This window comes from Pleurodeles waltl, chromosome 2_2 (assembly GCF_031143425.1).
Source record: "Pleurodeles waltl isolate 20211129_DDA chromosome 2_2, aPleWal1.hap1.20221129, whole genome shotgun sequence".
NCBI lineage: Eukaryota > Metazoa > Chordata > Amphibia > Caudata > Salamandridae > Pleurodeles > Pleurodeles waltl.
In genome coordinates this window covers 501,623,421-501,645,942 of record NC_090439.1, presented here as the reverse complement: position 1 = coordinate 501,645,942, position 22,522 = coordinate 501,623,421, and the positions used below count along the sequence as shown (strand labels likewise).

General features: G+C 46.0%; 1 protein-coding gene across 1 annotated transcript in view; it reads right to left on the bottom strand.

Moving 5' to 3' along the window:
* Positions 1-10,380: 10,380 nt before the first annotated feature.
* Positions 10,381-22,522, bottom strand: part of LOC138282435 (E3 ubiquitin-protein ligase TRIM39-like) — a 105,089-nt gene continuing 92,947 nt past the window's right edge. The window contains exon 7 of the mRNA XM_069220001.1: positions 10,381-13,071. Coding sequence (XP_069076102.1) covers positions 12,530-13,071 — 542 coding nt within the window. The 3' untranslated portion in view covers positions 10,381-12,529. The remainder of the gene's footprint in view (positions 13,072-22,522) is intronic.

Below are 22,522 nucleotides of genomic sequence, written 5' to 3'. Positions count from 1 at the left end.
TACTTGTTTTCCCACTGTTTTGGCCTAGTCTTGCTTTCCTAGGTGTGTATGAGTTGCTTTTGCATTTGCATGTGACAGATACTCCAAGACACTTGTGTGATTCAGTGATTTATTTACGAGTTTATTCTAAGTGACATATTAATTGCAAGATTCAAGTGAAGAAATTCTGGACAATGCGTCCAGGTCTGCGTGCCCCAGCAGAAGTATTTTGGCCTTCCTCATCCTGAGGTGGTGCATCATTGTCCTGATCCTCCTCCCTCGGGTTCTCCACCTGTTCATCACAGGGGATATTAGTCCGCACACATATGTAGTACAAAATTGCACACAGAACAATCATTTTACATACAAGTGGAGGTGAGTATAGCATTCTCCCCTCGATACATCTAGGCATCAGAATCGGGACTTCAGGATGCTAAATGCCCACTCCACTACGTTCCGGGTGCGGATGAGAGTCACATTGTAGGCCTTCCCTGCATTGCTCTGTGGATTGACATAGGGTGTCATCACCCACGGCTGGATACCATATCCCTTGGTCAGTTGCAATGAAAGAGGAGAAACTGTGTCAGACTTGCCCTTGTCTTTCTTAACAACTGGCTTTGCACAGTATTTGTCTATGAAGTAGAGATTCAGACTTGTATCTAGCATTGTGTAGTTTCCTGCTTGCATGCATGATTGTAGTTGTATGTGGCGGTGCACCTTCTAGTAAAGGGTACAGGCTTAGGGTCTCAGTGATTGTGTGAATTTACAAGCCCCTGTGGCACAGGACAAGGCAGGAAATGTATTGCTGCACCACCCAGCACCACCATGAAAGGCCAGCAAAGTGCTTATCCACTAGATACAATGCATTTCTGTCCTCTGCCCCTGCACTGTCACTGAGTCAGCTGCCAAGCTCCAAAATGGGCACTGTTGCACGATGGTGCACAGATAACTGTGTTGTGGATTGGATTGATTATGTGCAGGAAGATGTCCCGTCCTGCACATGACCCCTCAATAATGGAGATTAACTCTTTCTATGTGTGTGGGAGAATTCATCACACACAGAAAAATGGAAAATACTTTAGTGAAATCAAGTATTTATCCTGGTTGCACCATGGTTATACCACCCACTAGGCGACGTTAAAGTTTTTGGTGATGCATTATGTTTCCACTTTTCTCTGGGCAAAAATGCAATGGGTTTTGTGGTGGCAAATCCAGAGTGACACCCAATACACACACAAGGGGGCATATTTAAAAGCCTCTCGCGCCACCTTACAGCTGCCATAGTGTCATTATTTTACGTTAAGGTGGCTTTTCTGCTGTGCCATATTTACAAAGTGGCACAATGCTTGTATTGCGCCACTTTGCAACCCCCTTCAGCCACATTATGCCTGAGTCAGGTATAATGCATGCAAGGGGGGCATTCTGGTGTAGTGAAGTCCGTCATTTTTAACGCCTGCTCAGAGCAGGTGTTAAAATGATGCACCCATTATATTCAATGGGCCTCCCTGTGCTTTGCTGCACTAACGTCAACATTTTTGACACTAGTGTAGCAAAGCGCCAAAATAGCATCAAACATTTTGACGCTATTGTGCTAACGGCCGCCATGGTTCGCCGTATTGTAAATAAGGCGCAACCATGGTGGTGTTAGGTGCCAGTAGGGGTGTGCAAGAAAAGTGAAGCATCATCTATGATATGCCACTTTCTTGTAAACATACCCCCAAGGGACATATTATAAGAAAGTGGTGCATCTGTCCCAATGAGCCAGTCTTCTTGCATCCTTGCCTCTCCTAACAACACCATGGTGGTGCGGTATTTACTATCTGGTGCACAATGACTGTCATTACAACCACAGAGTCAGAATTTTTATGCTTTGCTGGACTACTGTAGAAAAATGTTTATGCTAGTGCAGCACAGGTCAGGGAGACCCACAGATTATGATGGAGGCGTCACTTTTACGCCCATCCTCAGCAGGCATTAGGAATGGCAGACAAAATTGCACAGTGAAATCTTGTAAAATTCACAACACCATTTTTTCTGGCATCCCTGCATGAGAACATCCCCCCTTGCATACAATATACCTGATGGAGCCATGATATGGCACAAGGGTTTGACAAATGGCACAATGCATGCATATCACCACTCTGTTACATGACACAGGTGAATAGCCACCTGTGCATCATAGAAATTACACTAGGGTGGCGCTAACACAGCACAAAGATCATGTAAATATGCCCCTAAGTGATGTGGGTAAAGGTGTGGCATTTACAAGACAGTGTTGAGACACAAGAAGTGGCTTGAAACCACCTTGTAAATGTGGAGTGGGCATTGCTCCACCAGAGTATCAGTAAAAGTGATGCTGTAGTGGTGCAAGGGTTTTGCACATAGATCCCTATGTGGGGGTGATGTACATTGGATGTGTGGAGTGATGCATGTTGCATATGTGTTGATCCGTGAGTCACTATCCATGTGTGCAGAGTATGGTGTGTGTACTGTTTGGCCCCTATGTCTTATTTGTTGTATGTGTTACGTAGTGTCTGCTAGCTTACCCGTGAGTAGGCCATTTCCATATTGTCCATCCTGGAAACATTGATTGATGATTGAGTGCCTGAAAATGAAGGCATCATGAACACTGCTAGGATATTTAGCAAGGACATTTGTTAAGTGCCCTTAATGGTCCACAATGGGCCATATAATCTGTGTGCTTCTTGTTGTGATACATGTGTTCAGTTGCAGCAGGAGGGACAAGTTGCACATGCGTGCAATCCATGGCACCCAACAAGTGTGGAAACCCAGCAATGGCATAGAAACCTTCTTTTATCTCCTGTTGCAGTTGCTGGGTGTCGAGGAAGAGGATGTGGCATCCAGTACAGTTGGCAGGAATGCAGAGAAGGAGGGCTGGGATATTCCGCCCAGTCGTGCTGCAGATGTTTGGAAAGATCCAGAGGCCAGCATGTGCAGCACAGCTAGGAGCTTTGTCAGAGGCGGTATGTTTCTTTGCCAGCCTGCTCTTGCTGTGATAGCGGGTGCTATTTGTTGGAGCATCTGGATGATGAAATCCCACTTCAAATGATAATATTGTATGATGTAATCTTCTCTGACGCCAATAATGGATGTTCTTTGGCAATCGATGCACTCCCTCCTCTTGTGCTGCCTTTGTGGTTGCTGTGGTGGTAATGGTGGATGATGCAGGGGTGCTGGTGGTGCTTGGCATCATTGCTGGCATCGTCTGCGGGTGCCTAGTTGGAGCAGTAGCAGGTCTGTGTTGTCCTGTGGGATGCCAGAGTGTTTTGTGTGTGTTCTCCTTATATACCTGTGCCTGTGCATTATTTTAATACCTGGTCTGACCAGGCGTTAAAATGTTGATGCAAATCAGAGCTAGTGTCATTTTTCCTTAGCGCACGTCTTTTTTTGACAAACTTGTAAATATGATGCTACCAGGCTACCGTAATTTTTTAGGAGGGAATGACTACCCTGCATTGCATTGTTGGTAAACGCCGAAAGGTGAGGCGGTGCTCCTAAACAATTATGCACGCCTAGGAAAAGTGGAGCTAGACATATCTAGTACCACTTTGTAAATACGGCGCTGGGTTAGCACCACTGTTGCACCAAATAAATGGCGCAACGGCAGTGCAACCTTCTTCTAAACATGCCCCTTAGTCATTATCTCTCCTGGCTACAGACCACCTACTGGGCTCCAAGCCATTTGGCAACAGCTAACCTGCTGGGTGCTAGGAGTCTGCCCCCTCCCGCCCCCCAGGTAGATCATCTAGATAGTAGACATCCTAGGTTCATGTCACCTACAATTCCATAGGGAGAAGACAGTCAACCCTGGGACTTCAACTCCATATTGGGGTATAAGGGTCAAGCCACTCTACCTCTGACCACAAGGTGGAAGACAGAAAATTCTAGCTTGTCTCAATCTGATGTCATCTGCATCTCCATGTGATAGCATATACCAATTGGCTACCTGATTCTACATCTTCAACAAAACAGGAAAACAGGCATATAATATATGAAAGGCCTGGTGAACCATTGCTGACAAGAATTACAGACTATACCAGGCCACCTAAATAACCACTAAGTATTAACAGCAATGGTCTGAGAAAAATGGGGAACTTGGCACCACACTGCTGGTCACCACAGAATTGTAACACAGTCTACCCTGCAGGTCCCAAACAGTCACATACCCTGAACACCAACATCCTATTATGACAAAAGGATGATTATAATACAGTGCATATTGGAAAATGTCCTTAATAGATTGCTCATAATGAGCCAGAGAACTATGATGCAGTTTACCCGGGCAGAACTTGTATTCACACTTACTCCGGATTACTCCTTTTCTACACCTGTTACCTGCCCCAAATCCATCAGATGACAGAGTGGACAACCTCCTCCCACAACCACCTTAAGAAAAGTAGATTGAGAACATAAAGAAAAATTGACATAATAAAAGGACCCATAGAGGTAATTGGTGCTTCCAGCATACCACAAACTATAGAAATGTGCATTTATCTTATTCCCTTGTCCATCACACCGCTAAGCTTTGCATCCTGTAGCATGGTAAACACACCTCTGTGGTCATCATGCATGATATGGAAACATTTCCCTCATATGCTGAAAGCTAAGACAACTTCCAACTACACACCCACATGATGTAATGTGCTATCTGTGTAGATCAGCACTTGCGCGCCCCACACAGCGGTAGTAAGCTTTATATAAATACTAAGGGGCATATTTATACTCTGTTTGCGCCGGATTTGCGTCGTTTTTTTAACGCAAATCCGACGCAAAACTAACTCCATATTTATACTTTGGCGTTAGACCCGTCTAGCGCCAAAGATCTTGGAGTTTGCGTCATTTTTTAGCGTGGACACCTTCCTTGCGTTAATGATATGCAAGGTAGGCGTTCCCTTCTAAAAAATGACTCCGAGGCATGTGCGCCGTATTTACACTCCCGGGCAAAAATGACGCCCGGGAGTGGGCGGGTCAAAAAAAATGACATCCAGCCGCTTTTGCGTCATTTCTTAACGCCTGGTCAGGGCCACCCCCTGCCACCCTTGCCCACCCCAGTAGGACACCCAAGGATGGAGGGACCCATCCCAGGGAACTTAAGGTAAGTTCAGGTAAGTATTTTTTTTTTTTTTTTTGTGCCATAGGGGGGCCTGATTTGTGCCCCCCTACATGCCACTTTGCCCAATGACCTTGCCCAGGGGACATAAGTCCCCTGGGCATGGCCATTGGGCAAGGGGGCATGACTCCTGTCTGTGCTAAGACAGGAGTCATTTCAATGGGGGTTGGGAGTAAAAAAAAATGGTGCAAATCGGGTTGAGGCCAAAATTTTGCCTCAGCCTGACTTGCCCCATTTTTTGACGCCCAAGCTCCATTTTCCCCTACGCCGGCGCTGCCTGGTGTAAGTCATTTTTTTTTACGCACACCAGTCAGCTCCGCCGGCTAACGTCATTCCATAAATAAGGCGCCCGCATGGTGCTTTGGAATGGCGTTAGCCGGCGTTAAATTTTTTGACGCACAACCTCGTTGGCGCAGTTGTGCGCCAAAAAGTATAAATACGGCCCTAAAATACTCTATCTCAAAAGCAAATGTTTATTTCTTAAAAAGCTTCCTCTCACTATATTCCTAAAACCTTGCATGAAAAATTGCCCTCGACTTAAAACCTTGATTGTTTATCATTCCTTTCTTTCCATCCTCTGCATGCCTCCTCACAGAGTACGGTGTATTCTGTCACATGACTGTCAACCTTATTCCCTTTTACTTTATCTCTGCTAATTGCCCACATCTCATTTAATAGATCACAACTTCTCCTTCTTTGAAAGATATCACTGTAGTTTAAGAATACTTAATATTTTTTAGCCTTTCCACCCCAACAGCCATCTGCATATACTCACATACTCACCACTAAGGATCACACTCAATTCCTATTAATTTTATCTACCACAAAAATTGAATAAATGCATGGAATTTTCCTTCAGAACACAAGACTAGTCCCAATAACCAACAATAAATAACCTGCACTATCCTTGGGTTCCAGAGTAGCTTGCTATTCACCACATCTATTATACTTATGCTCTGCCAGTGAAAATACATAAATGTGGCTGAATAACATGTTATTTTTAGCAAGTGTCTGAATAAACAACCATTCACACATGTATTGCTAAAGCACAGCCTATTTCACAGTACAGTGTAACTTGAGAAGACACTGTTTATTGTCAAAATGCATGTTACAATAATTTGCCAGATGAAAACACATTTGCTAATAGTCCAAGAACCTTCGACCCTTATTTTTAATTCAGTGCATATAATAAGACCCTTGCATCCTCGTTCTGGTTAAATACCTTTGCTTGATAAAACAAGTTTCTGATGTTTTTTTAGGGTACAAAAGGGTGCGTCCAGTGACCGTGCACTTGCTCGTCAACTGAGACAGTAGCAGTAACGGCCACATAATTTATAATAACATAGAGCTATCCAGTTCTTTGTGGTGGTGAGCATCAATCAGTAATATCACAACTTTTCTCATACAGTTTCAGTTGTTATAAGATGTCATTCAAAACCTCATTTGATTTTAGTCATAAAGAAATCCCTGCCAAAAGACTTCACGAAGTTGTTTAATCTGCCTGCCACAAAGTAATATTGTATTCCCTTTAGTCTGGCAATCTTTTATTCATGTCTTTCCGGAAACGGGCCTCTCAAGTACAAAGGCTCTTTCTTTCTTTTTACTTTCAAAGCATTTCTTAAGTTTTCCTAACCAACTGCGAATTGGTTTCCCTGCGTCTCCAGCGCAGAAAAATAGTACGCAATGTTCTGGCAGATAAATTATTGAGACAACCCTTGCTTAAGAAAAAAGGGCAAAAATGCATGCCATAAATCGTACAGATATGCAGAGTTCAATATGCTATCTATTGCAATTGTAGAGGGTAGGGTGGGGCATTGTAAGTCACACGAGGCTTCACCTCAGTCGTTATGCCCCTCCCCACAGTCAACAAAGTAAATAATTAGCGCATTACATTCTGCACATACATCATATATGTATACCACGTAATTGGCACACAGATATCTGTGGGCTTTCAACTCCATTAAGTTGTACTGCAAGGGGTTAGCCCATTATTTTTTTACTATGATAATCTTTTTCTAACAGGAAACAGTAGAATGGTAGAACTGTCAGGCCGGCGGGTTGGCATCTTAATTAAAAAAATCAATCACTTTGCAACCTTCTAGGGCTTCCCTTAGCTAGCACTGGCTTTCCATTGATTCCTTCAGAAATTCCATGATCCACCGGCTCCCAACAACACCACATGCAATTACATTTTTTTATATAGCACCTACCTCAACAGGTTTTGCAATCTGGTATTGGTATAAATAACTAGTTTTACTACCCAACCCATCAATAGTCGTTTCAGCGACTCAGAAGGATGCGAAGCTGATGTTCTACTAAACAAGTTAAAAGAATGTGCCATTGTCCCTTCATTTTGGGGTCACCATATTGCTGCATCAGTTTCTCCAGCCCCTTTGTATGCACATATTCATCGGCTGACAAAGACAAACCCTTATCCTGGTGTTTGACAATCCATTGTCACTGGATGCTTCCTAGTGCATGAAATATAATTACTATTGCTTGTTGTGCGAAACATTAATTATATTTAAAATCACAGGTTGGGATCTACCGTTCACATAGTAAGTTTTAGAAGTCTTTGCCACTGGGAAGGATTTCCCCTCTCCTGGTGCAAAGCTCACCCACTCGCAGGACCTCTGCTCACCCTGTCCCACTATTTTAACTACAATATCAGCAACAACTTTGAACCTCAGCCAGACCCTTCCATCATCACAGCCCTCTTTCCCACTGAGACTAACCCCCAGGATCCCACCAATATTAACACCTGGGATCCCACCATGACCACCTGGCCCCCCATCACAACATGGGAAGATTCAATGACCATGTGCTCCCTTCACTCAAGCATCAACTGACCCTTGCCCACACCACATCTTCACCAAAGGGCTGGACCCCACTAGGGCAGCCCTGACCCAGATTTCAACAACCCCAGCAACACCACCACCTTCCCAAATGTCTAGAAGTATGCTATTATGCTACCCCACGTGAAGAAAGCTTCTTTGGACCCAAAGATGCTGCCAAACTACTACCTAACCGCCCTGCTGATCTACCTGGTTAAAGTACTGGAAACAAGCAACTAGTTAATCATCTGAACAACAACAACCTCATAAACCCCACCCAATCGGGCTTCCATCCAAACTACAACACTGAGACCACACTCATTGCTATCACAGACAACACCTGACTGGTAATGACAGAGGAGCCCTACTTGACCTGTCAGCTGCTGTTTTTGACACAGTCTCCCACCACATCCTTATTCGGCTCCTCCAAAAAGTAGGCACTCAAGGACCCTCCCTCTGCTGAATCTGATCCTTCCTCACGATCACACCTAGTCAGTAGGCAAGGCTTCCTACACCTCAACCTCTACCTGCCTGACCTTCTCTCAGCCCTTACTGTTCAATGTTTACATGCCGCCTCTTGCTAACATAATCTAGTCCCACTAAATAAACATTATCACTTATAATGACGACACACAGCTCGTCTTCTCTCTCTTCAATGAAACACCAAGCACCTGGACCGACTTCAAGCACTTCGGCCCATATTTATACTTTTTGACGCTAAACTGCGCTAACGCAGTTTAGCGTAAAAAAATTTAGCGCCGTCTAACGCCATTCCGAAGCGCCATGCGGGCGCCGTATTTATGGAATGGCGTTAGCCGGCGCAAGCAGACCGGCGCTGCCTGGTGTGCGTGGAAAAAAACCACGTAGACCAGGCAGCGCCGGCGTAGGGGGAAAATGGCGCTAGGGCGTCTTAAAATGGCGCAAGTCGGGTTGACGCTAAAAAATCGTCTTAACCCGATTTGCGCCATTTTTTCGACGCCCAGACGCCATTTAAATGACTCCTGTCTTAGTAAAGACAGGAGTCATGCCCCCTTGCCCAATGGCCATGCCCAGGGGACTTATGTCCCCTGGGCATGGTCATTGGGCATAGTGGCATGTAGGGGGGCACAAATAAGGCCCCCCTATGCCACCCAAAAAAAAATGAAAAATATAAAAATTATACTTATGTGAACTTACCTGAATGTCCCTGGGGTGGGTCCCTCCATCCTTGGGTGTCCTCCTGGGGTGGGCAGGGGTGGCAGGGGGGGGTCCCTGGGGGCAGGGGAGGGCACCTGTGGGCTCATTTTGAGCCCACAGGCCCCTTAACGCCTACCCTGACCCAGGCGTTAAAAAGTGGCGCAAATGCGGGGTTTTTTGACCCGCCACCTCCCGGGCGTGATTTTTGCCCGGGAGTATAAATACGACGCATTTGCGTCGCCGTCATTTTTTTAGACGGGAACGCCTTCCTTGCATCTCATTAACGCAAGGAAGGCGTTCACGCTAAAAAATGACGCTCTTTGCCCATACTTTGGCGCTAGACGCGTCTAACGCCAAAGTATAAATATGGCGTTAGTTTTGCGCCGAATTTGCGTCGAAAAAAACAACGCTAATTCGGCGCAAACGGAGTATAAATACGGGCCTTCATGTCCAAATCCAGTTAGATGAAGATAAACTGTTTGAAACTTAAGAAAGACAAAACAGAAGTGGCCCACTTCAGCAAGTACACCTCACAATGTATATCCATCTGGTGGTCAGCAGATCTTGGGCCAACACCCTCATAGCCATCCAGGTCAAGAACCTAGGAATAGGGGTGGACAATCAGCTTGCGATAACCAGTCACATCAAAGCAGTCATATCCTACTCCTTCAACACCCTCAAGATCTTCAAAAAAGTATTTAAATGGCTCCCGTTCAACAACAGCAGAACCATCACCGATCGACTGGACTATGGCAACACACTGTGTCGACACCACCACCCAACTGACCAGAACACCTCCGACAATACAAAACACAACAGCTAGACTCACACAGGCTCCTAACGGGCAAGGACATCAACCCACACTTCAGAGACTTCTATTGGCACCCTGTTCACAAATGTGCACTTTTCACACTCCCTACATACACTACAAAGCCTTGCACAATCTAGGCCCCCTCATAATTGAACAGCCTCATTAATTCCACACACTGACCAGAAGCCGCTGCTCATCCGGCCTCTTACTTTCACACATCCCCCACACACTCAAAACCAGAACAGTGGTTGATCGTTCTTTTACCTCCTCCCTAAAACCTGGAATGATATACCCCTCAATATCAGAGCCACTTCCTGAGTCTTTGAATTCTGCAAGACTATGGACTTGACTGTACCTAGACCTCAGACACAGTCAACACAGCCCCGTTTTCGGTGGCAAGATACCCTCCCGGGTGAGTTGTGCCCTCTACAAGTACTCATAACATGTAATTCAAATCAAATCTTTATTGCACAGTCAATAAAAAAAACTGCAAACCAACATGAACACAAACAATTGAGTGCTGCATTAAATGAGACGTTAAAATGCAGTTATTAACACCATTGAAAACAAATGCATTTCTGAGCCATATCTTCTAAAACTATGTTGAACAGTTTTGTCTGCTTTCAGTAGCAACCCTTTTAAATATATACATATATAGGTCTGGCCACAATTCTATTTATAAAAAATAATTATAAGTATTAGGTTATAGCTTTTGAAGCATGTTTTAGGTAAGCTAAAGTACTAGTTAAGAACTTTACAAAGTCGCTTGCTAGCTGCATATATGGCGGGTTAAAGCATTCTATAATCACCTAGGCACAGTCTAATGCAAAGGACAAAATGATGGAATTTAAAAAAAAGGCTTGCTCAGAGCTGGTGATTTTACAGCAACATGTACTACCTACCATGGATTCTGTTTTATAATTGCAGGGCCTAAAGTGAGATGTGACCTAATACCTCTCCATTCCTGTTTTATTTCCCTAGTATCAAACAGGATTAATCTAAGTCTAGCAACATTCTTTTTTCGACTTGGTGGCACTGCTCTAGTAAGGTAAGGTTGTAACTTACCCTTGGCATAAGGAGCTAGTAAAGCATCATAGTGATTTAGTATGATGCAAATTTTGCTAAAGGCTGTAGTCGCAATTGATTTTTTTTAAATACATTTAAATTGCGCTGGGCACAAAAAAAAGAGTTCCAAATGTCTTGCATTTGCACCAGGTTCTATCGCACTATAAAATACCTATTGGTGATGCTGATTACTCGTTTGGCTCTCCCTCAGATCAGCCTACAAGTAAAATGTTAAAGTGCCAGAGATTTAAGATGCAGGAAGCTTGCTGAACAGACTGTTTAAATAAATCAAACTCTAGGCGTATTCGGGCCTGTGAGGTCAATTATAATACGTATCAAAACAGTGACCTCTGCAAAATATGGATTCGGATTGTTGCAAAGTATTTAAGAAGGTATTACATTGATTACATGTGATTTCATTTAAAAGAAGAAGAACAAAAAGAGAAACCTATTACAAGTCCCTTCCTTTCATACAGTGGATCTCAGCTAGTCTTCTGGGATTCTTTCCTCAGAAGCTGACACTGCCGTTTGAGAAGGAACAGAAAATCTCAGGTGCCTCTGAGATTAATTCTGCCCTTGACAAGGTCTGAGTTAAGCTCACAAAGGATTCCTGGAGAAAAGCCACCTGAAATAAATGACCCGTCAGTCATTGCCTGACATGTGCGAGTCAAAACATAGAACCGATGTGTGGGACCGTATCCTGGGTCCGCGGAAAGTGTGTGGGGGGGGGGAGGGGTCGTCACTGGGCAATTCTGTGTGGGTTCAGGAATCCAGGCTTTAACCCAGCTGGACAGAAAGCAGTTAAGCATTGTATCAGTTCCCTATTAATGCCCCCCACACCAATTAAGAGGCAGGCTGACATCAGTCACAAACAGGCCCTCCAACAACAACCCACAAATTCCCACCACTATGTCACTTGGAACCACGGACCATCAACACCTTTGTCAAATAAGTTAGCTCTGTTTTACAAAAACAGGTACACTACAGTACAGGGAGGGAGTCTTAGTACATGCTAATGTAAACAATTCCCATAAGACACAGCTACAATGAAAGTGGTGCATTGACAAGGCACAAGATAGAAACAATTAAGCTCAGATAACTCAGTGACTGAAGTTCTCCTGCAGCTGAGTGTCTCTAGTCCATTGCAACTCCTACGAAAATGATGCAATGTCATTGTCCATCATCAAATCACTCTCCAATGTAATCGTCCCTCATCTCAGCGTTGGCCACTCCACTCTCAGGACAGGTGTAGTTTCCTCTGCCTTTAAGTTAGTAGTGGAAAGTACTTCTCAGACTCTTCCTCCCATTATCATGTGATTTTAATGGTCCTCCGAGATAGAAGCAGAAAGACAGTGAGTCCATGGGCCTGCTACTATTCAACCATGTAGCTACTTGTCCATATCCATTAGCTGAGTTACTGATGTGTCTGTTTAAGACTCCACCTTTGGTAAACCATCCAATTCATACTGATCTTCTAGTGACACCGCAAAAAAACTTGCTTCAGAAGAATGTGTGCACCATTATCAAACTTTTTCACCAACTGGTCACCATGCGGATCCTTAAAGCACCTGCGTTTTTACCTTTGTCAACAACACCAGGACTGAAAAGTGGTCTAAGTACCTGGGTGAAAGTGTCGTGGAAAGTGAAGAGATGAGATTTGTTCTCCGCATTGTAAAAAGAGACCTTTCCTGCCTCATAATCCAGGAAAATTCCCACTGCTCTCGGCACTGGCCTAGGGCTTATCTGTGTGGTGGAAGAAGTGAGGGCACTGTAGTTGTTACCATCCCGAAGCCGAAGAATCCAGTATCCTGCCTCTGGCAGTAGTATGATCCGGCCCTTCCTTCTCGCCGATTCACTGCAGACTCCAAGACCCCAGTCGGACTTGTGCCCCACTTCTACCTCCCAGTAATGCCTCCCTGAGGAAAAGCGCTCCCATCCCAGCACAACAGTGTAATGATCAAACCTCTCATGGGTTGGTGGAAGGTCCTGCTTTGTGTCCCCGTCTCTCACACTTTTCCAGTCTTCGGAAAGGATAAGATAAGGATGGGCAGTTTCTGGAGCCAGGGTCACATCCACTGGAGAGAAAGAGAAAATAACATCTCAGTTCAAAGAGAGTCCACATTCAATTTCCATTGCAAGATTTGAAGCAAGATTCAGTCCCAGTAACTCAGAATCATGCACGGTGTCCTCTACCTAAATGCTTCTTAGCTTGTAGTCCGTGGAACACTGGAGGCCAGCAACCGTTTAGTAAATTAAATAATAATAGGAGATTAATAAAGTACATAAATAAAAAAGTGAAAGAAAATGTAAAAACTTCTGAAAGATATGAAGGGATTTGAAACTGGGGGCTACAAATTATTTTGGACTTCTTAGCTGGATTTGTGGGGGCAGCCCAAGTACACCAAATAGAATATATGTAGTATGGACGATGAGCTGCCTTAATGAAAATGACGACAAAAAGAGAGCACACTTTGATATTCTAGAGGATAACGTATTGCTTCGTCTATTAGAATTAAAAATCGAATTTAGATAGGAGTCAAACTTCCCATTGAAATTAAGTTTGCTTTTTTTTATATTTGCTTGTGGATTAAATGAAATATTTAATCTTTTGAGAATTTCTAAGACTTATGTTTGTTTCTGTATTTTTGTATATTGCTCTGAGCTTCAAACAGTACAAATTGCTTAGCCTAAGGTCCCAAGTTTCCAGTTTTTACGCGGTTATACCTTAAGGGTCCCTGAATTCTAGTAATGACTCAGTGGTGGCCCACAGAAATTAACAAGCATTTACAATGCAACGGGTCTCGCGTTTGCTCATGTTAGAGCTGATCGCGTTGTAAACTCCTAACCCGACTTTTCACCTATCGGGCAAAAGTGCATTTATGTACACAACCCGAAAAAGTGAAATTAACTATGTAAAGCGCTCAACTTCTGCCAAGCGAGATCGCGCTCGTAAATTAGAGAAAAAGAAGTCCACGAGCCCGATGGAAAACAGCGAGCCTCGCATGTTTTCTGTACTTGGTCGCTGCGCTCGAGGAGGGCAAGCCACCGGAAAAGGCATATGACGTATGCTTGCCTTCGACTAATGAAAGCAAGCAGATTTTATTAGGCAAGCCCACGAACCAATAAAAAACACTGACGTAAAGTTGACAGGGCTCGGAGCCCTTTTCTAAATACAAAAGCGTCTCGCTGCGATACGCATGCGTGAGCGCATGCAACGCAGGCTCGACCCTAAAAAGATAAGAACTGATGCGTTACATAAATTAGCCCTAAAATCCCAACTCTCTGAATCGCGGACTAGAACTTCACCCATAGCCTCCGGACAGAAGCATCAAGAATCAAGCAACGCACATTCATTAATCACAGATTTAATAACCAGTAGTGAATATCGTTTACTGTAGGAGGAATCAGACACAGTGATATAAGCTAGTAAGCCCTCTAGCCGTAGCACTGATATAACCCCAAAACTGCCCTATGCTTCAGTACAGACCACCAAATCACGTAGTTATGCACGAAACTGCAGAAGTAACATCTGTTAACTTAATCACCCAAACGAAAAGGCCCTGTTTACTTTTACAAAGGGATTTCTATAGGAGGAGATGAGAGCATATACTTCAAAGTGAAACTGTCAGCCATCACGAGGGGCGAAAGAGCCGGGGCTGGTTGCCACGGGACGCGCTCTTAAAAGGGTCCGCACTTCAGCTCACAAGAACCGATGAGCAGAATATTTCTGTTTCTCAACAAAACAAAAAAAAACAAGGCATAGAAGATGTTATGATTTCTGCGATAAAAAGAGGGGTTTTACAGGGCCTCGTGAAGCAAGGTTGGATTTTTTTCTGCAGAGAGCATTCTCCAGAATTCGTGCAGGTTACCAGTTACCTTGCACTTTGACGCTGCTATCACTTCTGTTCTTAAAAACAATATCCTGTGTTTTGCTGCATAAATTGTCTTTGTACATACTGTGATTTTATTGGAAATCAGCTGTGAATTGACATGCACTGTGTACAGCTGTGTCAGGCAGTCATAATTAGTGGGAAGGTGCATTGGAAGAGCTCTGTTTGGGTCTCTGGTGTGGAATTACAAGTGTGCTGTCTATAAGGTCCTTGGTACACTGACAGGGCTGTGTTTATATATATATATAGAGAGAGAGAGAGTGCCTGTATGTGTGTCTGTGTCTCTCTCTCGCTCCCAAATAGATGGATCGCTGCAGGTAGTTTGATTAATTCTTTGGCGTAAGTGCGTGGGGTAAATAATGATGGAGAATCTCTTTCCTTGAGCGCAAAAGCACTTTATTAAGCAACAAACCAAAGCAAGGCAACCAAGACACGGAGAGAAATACATAGGCTGATCCTACCATATGGAGTTGCTAAAGAGCGTTGTCGTTGGGGTTGTTAGCCCAGGGGTGTGAGGCTGAATGTGCGCAGAAGCACTTTGGGGCATATTTATACTCAGTTTGCGCCGAATGTGCGTAAAAATGTTTGACGCACATTCGATGCAAACCTTGCCCCATATTTAAACTCTGATGCCCGACCCCGCGGACGACAAAATTCCACCGTGTGCGTAATTTTTTGGAGGCGGGAAACTGCGTTGTGTTAATGATATGCAAGGTAGGCGTTCCCGCCCAAAAAATGACTTTAAGGCCTGTGCGCCTTATTCATACTCCAGCATCATTTTGACGCACAGGAGGGGTGGACCTTAAAAAACAGCGCACAGCCTGATGTGCGCCGTTTTTTAATGCCTGGGTCAGGGCAGGCGTTAAGGGACCTGTGGGCTCGGAAGGAGTCCAGAGGTGCCCTTCCCTGCCCCCAGGGACACCCCCTGCCACCCTCGCTCACCGCTGGAGGACACCCATGGATGGGGGGGACCCATCCCAGGTCAGTACAGGTAAGTTGAGGTGAGTATTTTTGTAATTTTTTTAAAGTGGCATGGTCCCCTGGGCATGGCCATTGGGCAAGGGGGCATGACTCCTGTCTTTGCTAAGACAGGAGTCATTTCAATGAGGGTTGTGCGTCAAAAAATGACGCCAGTCTGGTTTGAGGCATGATTTTTGCCTCAGACCTGACTTGCACCATTTTTTTACGCACAACCCCCATTTTCCCCTACGCCGGAGCTGCCTGGTTTGAGTCATTTTTTTTTTACTCAGACCAGTCCGCAGCGCCGGCTAACGTCATTCCTTAAATAAGGCGCCTGCACGGCGCGTAGGAATGGCGTTAGCCAGCGCTAACATTTTTGACACAAACCGGTGCTGGTTTGCGTCAAAAAGTATAAATATGGGCCTTTATTAGATAACAACCATGTGACACCTTAAGGCCAGCCACCACAGCTGCAGCTGTCAAATACAATTCTAAGATAAATATATATGGGCACATTGAATCAGATTACAAAGTATTTCACAGTCAATATTACAACAGTGCAGAAAAAGACTGGCTAGGGTTGACGTAGGTGACAACTATGGGGCATCCGCACAGTTGTCTTTGAGTCGAAGACAACTGGCAGTAGCACTACAGGTTGTGATTGGGTGCACTGACTTGGTGGGGCCATTGTCTAGCTATGTTTCACTGGGTGGCCAGTGTTGATGGGGCATTGCAGGCAGCTGCCTTATGGTACCAATGCACATTGCAGCAAGTGGTCAACGGATGCCAACAAGAGGACAACAGATGGCAACAAATGGTCTAAAATTACAGTTTTTCCAGGGAAAAGGGACCACCCAAAAGGCAAAACGTTTTGGTTTTTTCTTTGAAAAGACTTGTACTGGGAATTCTTTAACTAATATTATGTTTCAGCCTGGATAAGAGAGAGTCAAGTGAGTGTCAGGAAAAAGCACCTTAGGGAATGGCGCGGGCATATGTGAGTGGTGTGCTAGAGAGCAAAGGGCTAATGGTGGCAGTGGCGTAACAAAACTGAAGTCCACCACTCCCCTGCAGAGAACATGGAGGTCCCACCTCCGGACTTACCTTGGCCAGGTGCTGTCATTAGGGGCCCCCATGGAGCTCGGCCCCGACACGGGTGCCTTTATTACACCCCTGAATGGTGGGAATGGAAACGTGCAGGGATAGCAGCAGAGGTAAACTGAAGCGAAAGAGAGGTGCAGATGGAAGACAGGGTGTTCAATGTAAGATGTGCCGAAAACAATGAAAGTCTAGAGCCTGCCACTTTAATGCATACGAGATCACCAATAATGACAGATTTTTCAGAGAAAGTGCATGACAAGGGTCCCATATTTGAAAAGAAGATGACTGTATTCGGTAGTTGAGTTGAGAGCTCAGGGTGAGTGGAACAAATAGGAATGATTTAAAGAGAAGTCAAAGCGTCACATCAGGGCAGAAGTACCAGAGAGGGAGTTCGTAACTGGGCAAATAATATTGCATTTATATAACCTTTTGCACACACTTTTCAGACCAAACAGTATCAAGACACAGGAAAATCACCAGACAGAGCTAGTGTCAGAATTTATGACGCTATTGTGGTACTTTGCAGGATTAGTGCCATAAATTGTGGATCTAATCCTGCAAAGTAAAGGGAGGTCCATTGAAAGTAATGGGTGCGTGATTTTAACACCTGCTCTGAGCAGGCATTAAAAATTATGCTAAAATGGGACAGTGAAATGTTGTAAATTTCTCTGTGCTATTTTTACAGGCCTCCCTGCAGGGTAACACTCCCCTGGCGCAGGCATAATGTGGCGCAAGGGGTTACAAAGTGGCGCAATGCAAGCATTGCACCACTTTATAAATATGATGAAGGAGAATGGCCTCCTTTACGCCACATCAGCATAAAATAAATGATGCTAGTGTGGCGCTAAGAGGTGCTAGGGCCTTGTAAACCTGGCCCTTAGTTTGAGAAGTACTAAAGCAGAGCTGAAATAAGAGGCTAGTCAGGAGTTTTTTTTAACCTCAGCACAAAGCCACCCTGGCTTTCAAAGCTGAACAGAGCATTATTAAAAAAGGGATACATTAGCAGGATGGATTGGATGGATGGCTGATGCCAGGAAATCTTCTGAGCAAAAATGGTGCCAGCCTACGGAGGTACATAAGCACAAGCATGGGAATTTTTAAACCTATCCTGGTGTTTCAAATTTGCTAGTGAATTGTATTCTCATATAGGAGACTAAGGGCCTCATTTAAAAGAAACTGACACATCTGCCCTGATGCGTCAGATTTCTTGCACTGCCCAACAATTCCGTAATGACGCTATGACTGTGTTGTATTTACTCCATGGCACACGTTTTCACAGATGTTTCAGAACTTCTGACAAATCTGTGGCGCTAAACTGATGCATTACTGAACTAGCATTAAAAAAATGACGCCACTCCAGCAATGCGAGGATGGCTCCCATAGACAAAAGCCCTGCATCAGTTAAATGCCTGCTCTGAGCAGGCATTAACATTCTGACACAGTAAAGTCGCAGAATGATGCAGTGAAATGTAGTAAATTTCACTGCTGCAACAAATATAAGGTACACTGTTCCAACAAGGAAAGAGGAAAACACAGGGTAACACTTTTGTTAGAAGCAACAGCCCTCACACATCCAATAGGATGTCATGCTTCATCATTGGGCATGCTCCTCATCAGACTGGCGCTGCAATGTCTGACGGGCAACCCTAAAGAGGGGGCTCTTAACCGGAGATCTTTTTCTCAATGTATCTGTGCCGTGGGCAGTCACAACCTACAGGCACAGGTAGGATAGGAGAGCAAAAAAGGGGGGTAAAATTGGCTCTAAACCTAGTAAGTCAACATAAATTTTATTTTATCAGAAGAGGGTTCAGGCCAAGATTAAAAAATAGTAAAGAGAGTGCATGAAGAGGAAATGCTCATATGCGCTCTCAAATGCAAAAACAACAGATGATGGACGGAATCCAGAGCAAATCAAACATTCACCCCAGTCACAGATCTGGGTTTAATCCATCAGTTTTTTTTGCTTGCCATGCCATTCCAGTTTGGACCCAGCCATATGTAAATCTGTCTTGACCCTGTTCCCCATAGGAACAATACAGCCCGAACTGCCAGGCCAGGTCCTCCCTGGACCAGAAACAAGCATCCTGGGAACAGTTTCAGGGTATCACCCTTCATCAGCCAGGCTAGCTTGATTCTGGTGGCATAGCAAGCACGGGAACCACGTCTGGGCATACCCTTCCCACTCGGGGCAACAAATGCAAAAACAACAGATGATGGACAGAATGCAGAGCAAATCAAACATTCACCCCCAGTCACAGATCTAGGTTTAATCCATCAGTTTTTTTTGCTTGCCATGCCATTCCAGTTTGGACCCAGCCATATGCAAATCAGTCTTGAACCTGTTCCCCGTGGGAACAGTCCAGTCCGAACTGCCAGGCCAGGTCCTTCCTGGACCAGAAACAAGCATCCTGGAAACCGGTTTCAGTGTATCACCCTTCATCAGCCAGGCCAGCTTGATTCTGGTGGCATAGCAAGCACGGGACCTACGTCTGGGCATACTCTTCCCACTCGGGGCAGCACATGCAAAAACAACAGATGATGGACGGAATGCGGAGCAAATCAAACATTCACCCCCAGTCACGGATCTGGGTTTAATCCATCAGTTTTTTTTATGCGTTCTCAAGTCAAGCAAAACAAGGGGAGCAGGACACTATCCTACCTCCTCTAATACTGGGTCGACATGTTTTGCGTCTCAAGGGTCACCAAGGATCCAGGGTATCCTCCATGGGCCCCTTGCGCCTCATGGACTGCCACCTCCCTGGGGCAATGAATCAAGAAAACGGGGGGTGTTACACGGGCCTCCTGTGCCTGGGGGACCGCGCCCTCCCCAGGGCAATAAATAAATCAAGAATGTGGAGGGTGCTGTGCGGGCCCTCTGTGCCCCGAGGACCTCCATCTCCCTGGAGCAATGAATCTATGAAGAATGCAGGTGAGACACGCAGCTCCCTGTGCACCAGGGCCTACCATCTACCCGAGGCAATATATTAAAAGAAGAATGCGAGGGGCCAGGTGGCACCCGCCAAGCCCTGGGACCACCATTTCCCGGGGGCAATGAGCGAAGAATTGTGGGGGGCGTGCAGGCCCCTGGGCCCCTGGGATCGCCACTTCCCTGGGGCAATGAGCGAAGAATTGCAGGGGGTGTTTCATGGACCTGCCACCTCCAAGGGCAATGAGTGAAGAAAAGAGGAGGGTGCTGTGAGGGCCCTCTCGTGCCCCAGGGTCCACCACCTCTCTCGGGACAATAAGTTAAGAAATGCGTGGGACCCCGCACCCTGAGGACCACCATCTACATGGGCCATATTTTAAAAGAAGAATGCAGGGGCCATGTGGGCCCTGGTGACTGCCACCTCCCCAGGTCAATGAATGAAGAATTGTGAGGGGGGCCATGCGAGCCTGCCATCCCCCGGGGACTGCCAACTCCCCAGGGCAATGAGTAAAGAATTGTAGGGGGTGTCGCGCAGGCCCACCATCTCCCTGGGGCAATGAGTGAAGAAATGCAGGGGGTACCAAATGGGTCCCCCATACTCTGGGGACCGCCACCTCCCCAGGGCAACAAGTGAAGAAATGCGGGGGGTGCAGCATGGGCTGCCCAACTGACTGCCACGTTCCCCGGTCAATGAGTGAAGGAATGTGGGGGGTGTCACGAAGGCCTGCTTGGGGACATCCTCGGGCTATAAGTGAAGAAATATGGGGACCGCAACTTCCCCGGGGCCCCCTGCGTCCCAAGGATAGCCGGCTCCCCGGGGCAATACATAAATCAAGAATGCGAGGGGGTGCAGGGCCCGCGCCCGAGGCCCTCCACCCGCCTGGAGTACTGAATCTATGAAGAATGCAGGAGGGCCACACAGCCCCCCATGCACCAGGGACTACCACCTACCCAGGGCAAAATTTTTTAAAAAAAATGTGTGGGGCCAGGTGTCCCCCATACCCCTGGGACCGCCATCTCCACGGGGCAAAGAGTGAAGGATTGAGGGGGGGCTGTGAGAGCCCCCGGCACCCCAAGGATCGCCACCTCTGCAGGGCAATGAGTGAAGAAATGCAGAGAGTGCCATGAGGGCCCTCCTGTGTCCTGGGGACCACTACCTCCCAGGGGCATGAGTGGAGAGATGCAAGGGGTGCCGCGCAGGACCCCAGTTCCCCACCACTTTCCTGGGGCAATAAGTTAAGAAATACAGTGGGTCCTGCATGGGCCTCCCGCGCCCTGGGGATCTCCACCTCCCGGGGCAATGAGTGAAGAACTGCGGGGTGTAGCGTGACTGCCACCCCCATGAACTGCTACCTACCCAGGGGCAATGAGTGAAGGGAATGCAGGGGGTGCTGCGCGGGACCCTCCGTGTCCCGGGAACTGCCACCTCCCCGGGGCAAAGAGTGAAGGAATTCCCTGAGTTCGGCACCACCTCCCCAGGGCAATGAATCAAGAATGTGGAGGTGCTATGCGGGCCCCTCCACACCCCGGGGACCACCAACTACCCAGGGCAATAAATGAATCAACAATGTTGGGAGTTCTGTGCAGGGCCCCCTTGCCCCAGAAACCACTGCTTACCCAGGGCAATATTTTCAAAGAAGAATGCCGGGGCCGCATGCTCCCCGGGGCTCCGGGGACCATCACCTCACCAGGGCTCAAACTTAATAGTATGCGGGGGGTCACTCAGCCCCCTGGGTCCACCACATCACTAGGACTAACTTTTCATAGTATGCAGGGGGGGCTGCGCAGCCCCCTGCACTCTGGGGATCACCACCTCCCCAGGGCAATATACTATTACAATAACAGAGGGCCCTGGGGACCACCAACTCCCGAAGCTCAAATAACATTCAAGAAGGGGGTCTGTCGCGGACCACCGGCCCCTAGGACTACCACCTCCCTGAGGCCAAGTCAAATAATGGATGGGGGGCTCACGGCCCCCTCTTGGAGCAATAGATGGCCCTGGGACTGCCACCCTCAGGGCCGGCTCCTGCTACTTTCAAGAAAAAGTAAACATAACTCCACTTTCAGCAAGCGGGAGCTGTCAAACTGCAGATTTTTTAGTTCTTTCCCTGCTATTTAAAGCAGCTCCCTGCTTGCTGGAGCAATGCAGGCTCCAGCCTTGAGGTTCCCCGGTGGTCCAATAAGCACATACCTACATAATGTACAAATCATGCTACAGTTTTTTCTCTGCAGTTCCACCTTGTAAAGTTATCTGGTGAAGACACTCAAGAAACAATCACATTGGCAAAGTTACAGACACACAAGGTCACTAACGACATTTCCTCAATGTCCTTTAAGCAGCTGTAGTGTAGGAGATGCACTATACATTTACCCAAAGAGACAGCACTCACTAATTAGCCAGTAGATAGTATTCCAGTTGGGTAGACATTGTGTACAAAATTGTGGCTCTTCATGGATAAACACACATGGCAGGATCCATTGTGGCACAATGCTCATTTAACAGAAATCAAACCTTAAAGGGAAGCACTTTCAGATATAAACAAAGCAGGTACTCAAGTTGAAGTTCCACTTATGTAAAGTACTAATCATCTAAATTTCTTGTGCATGGTGAAGATAAAGCAAATATTTTTCCTCTGTATTTTGACCTTGAAA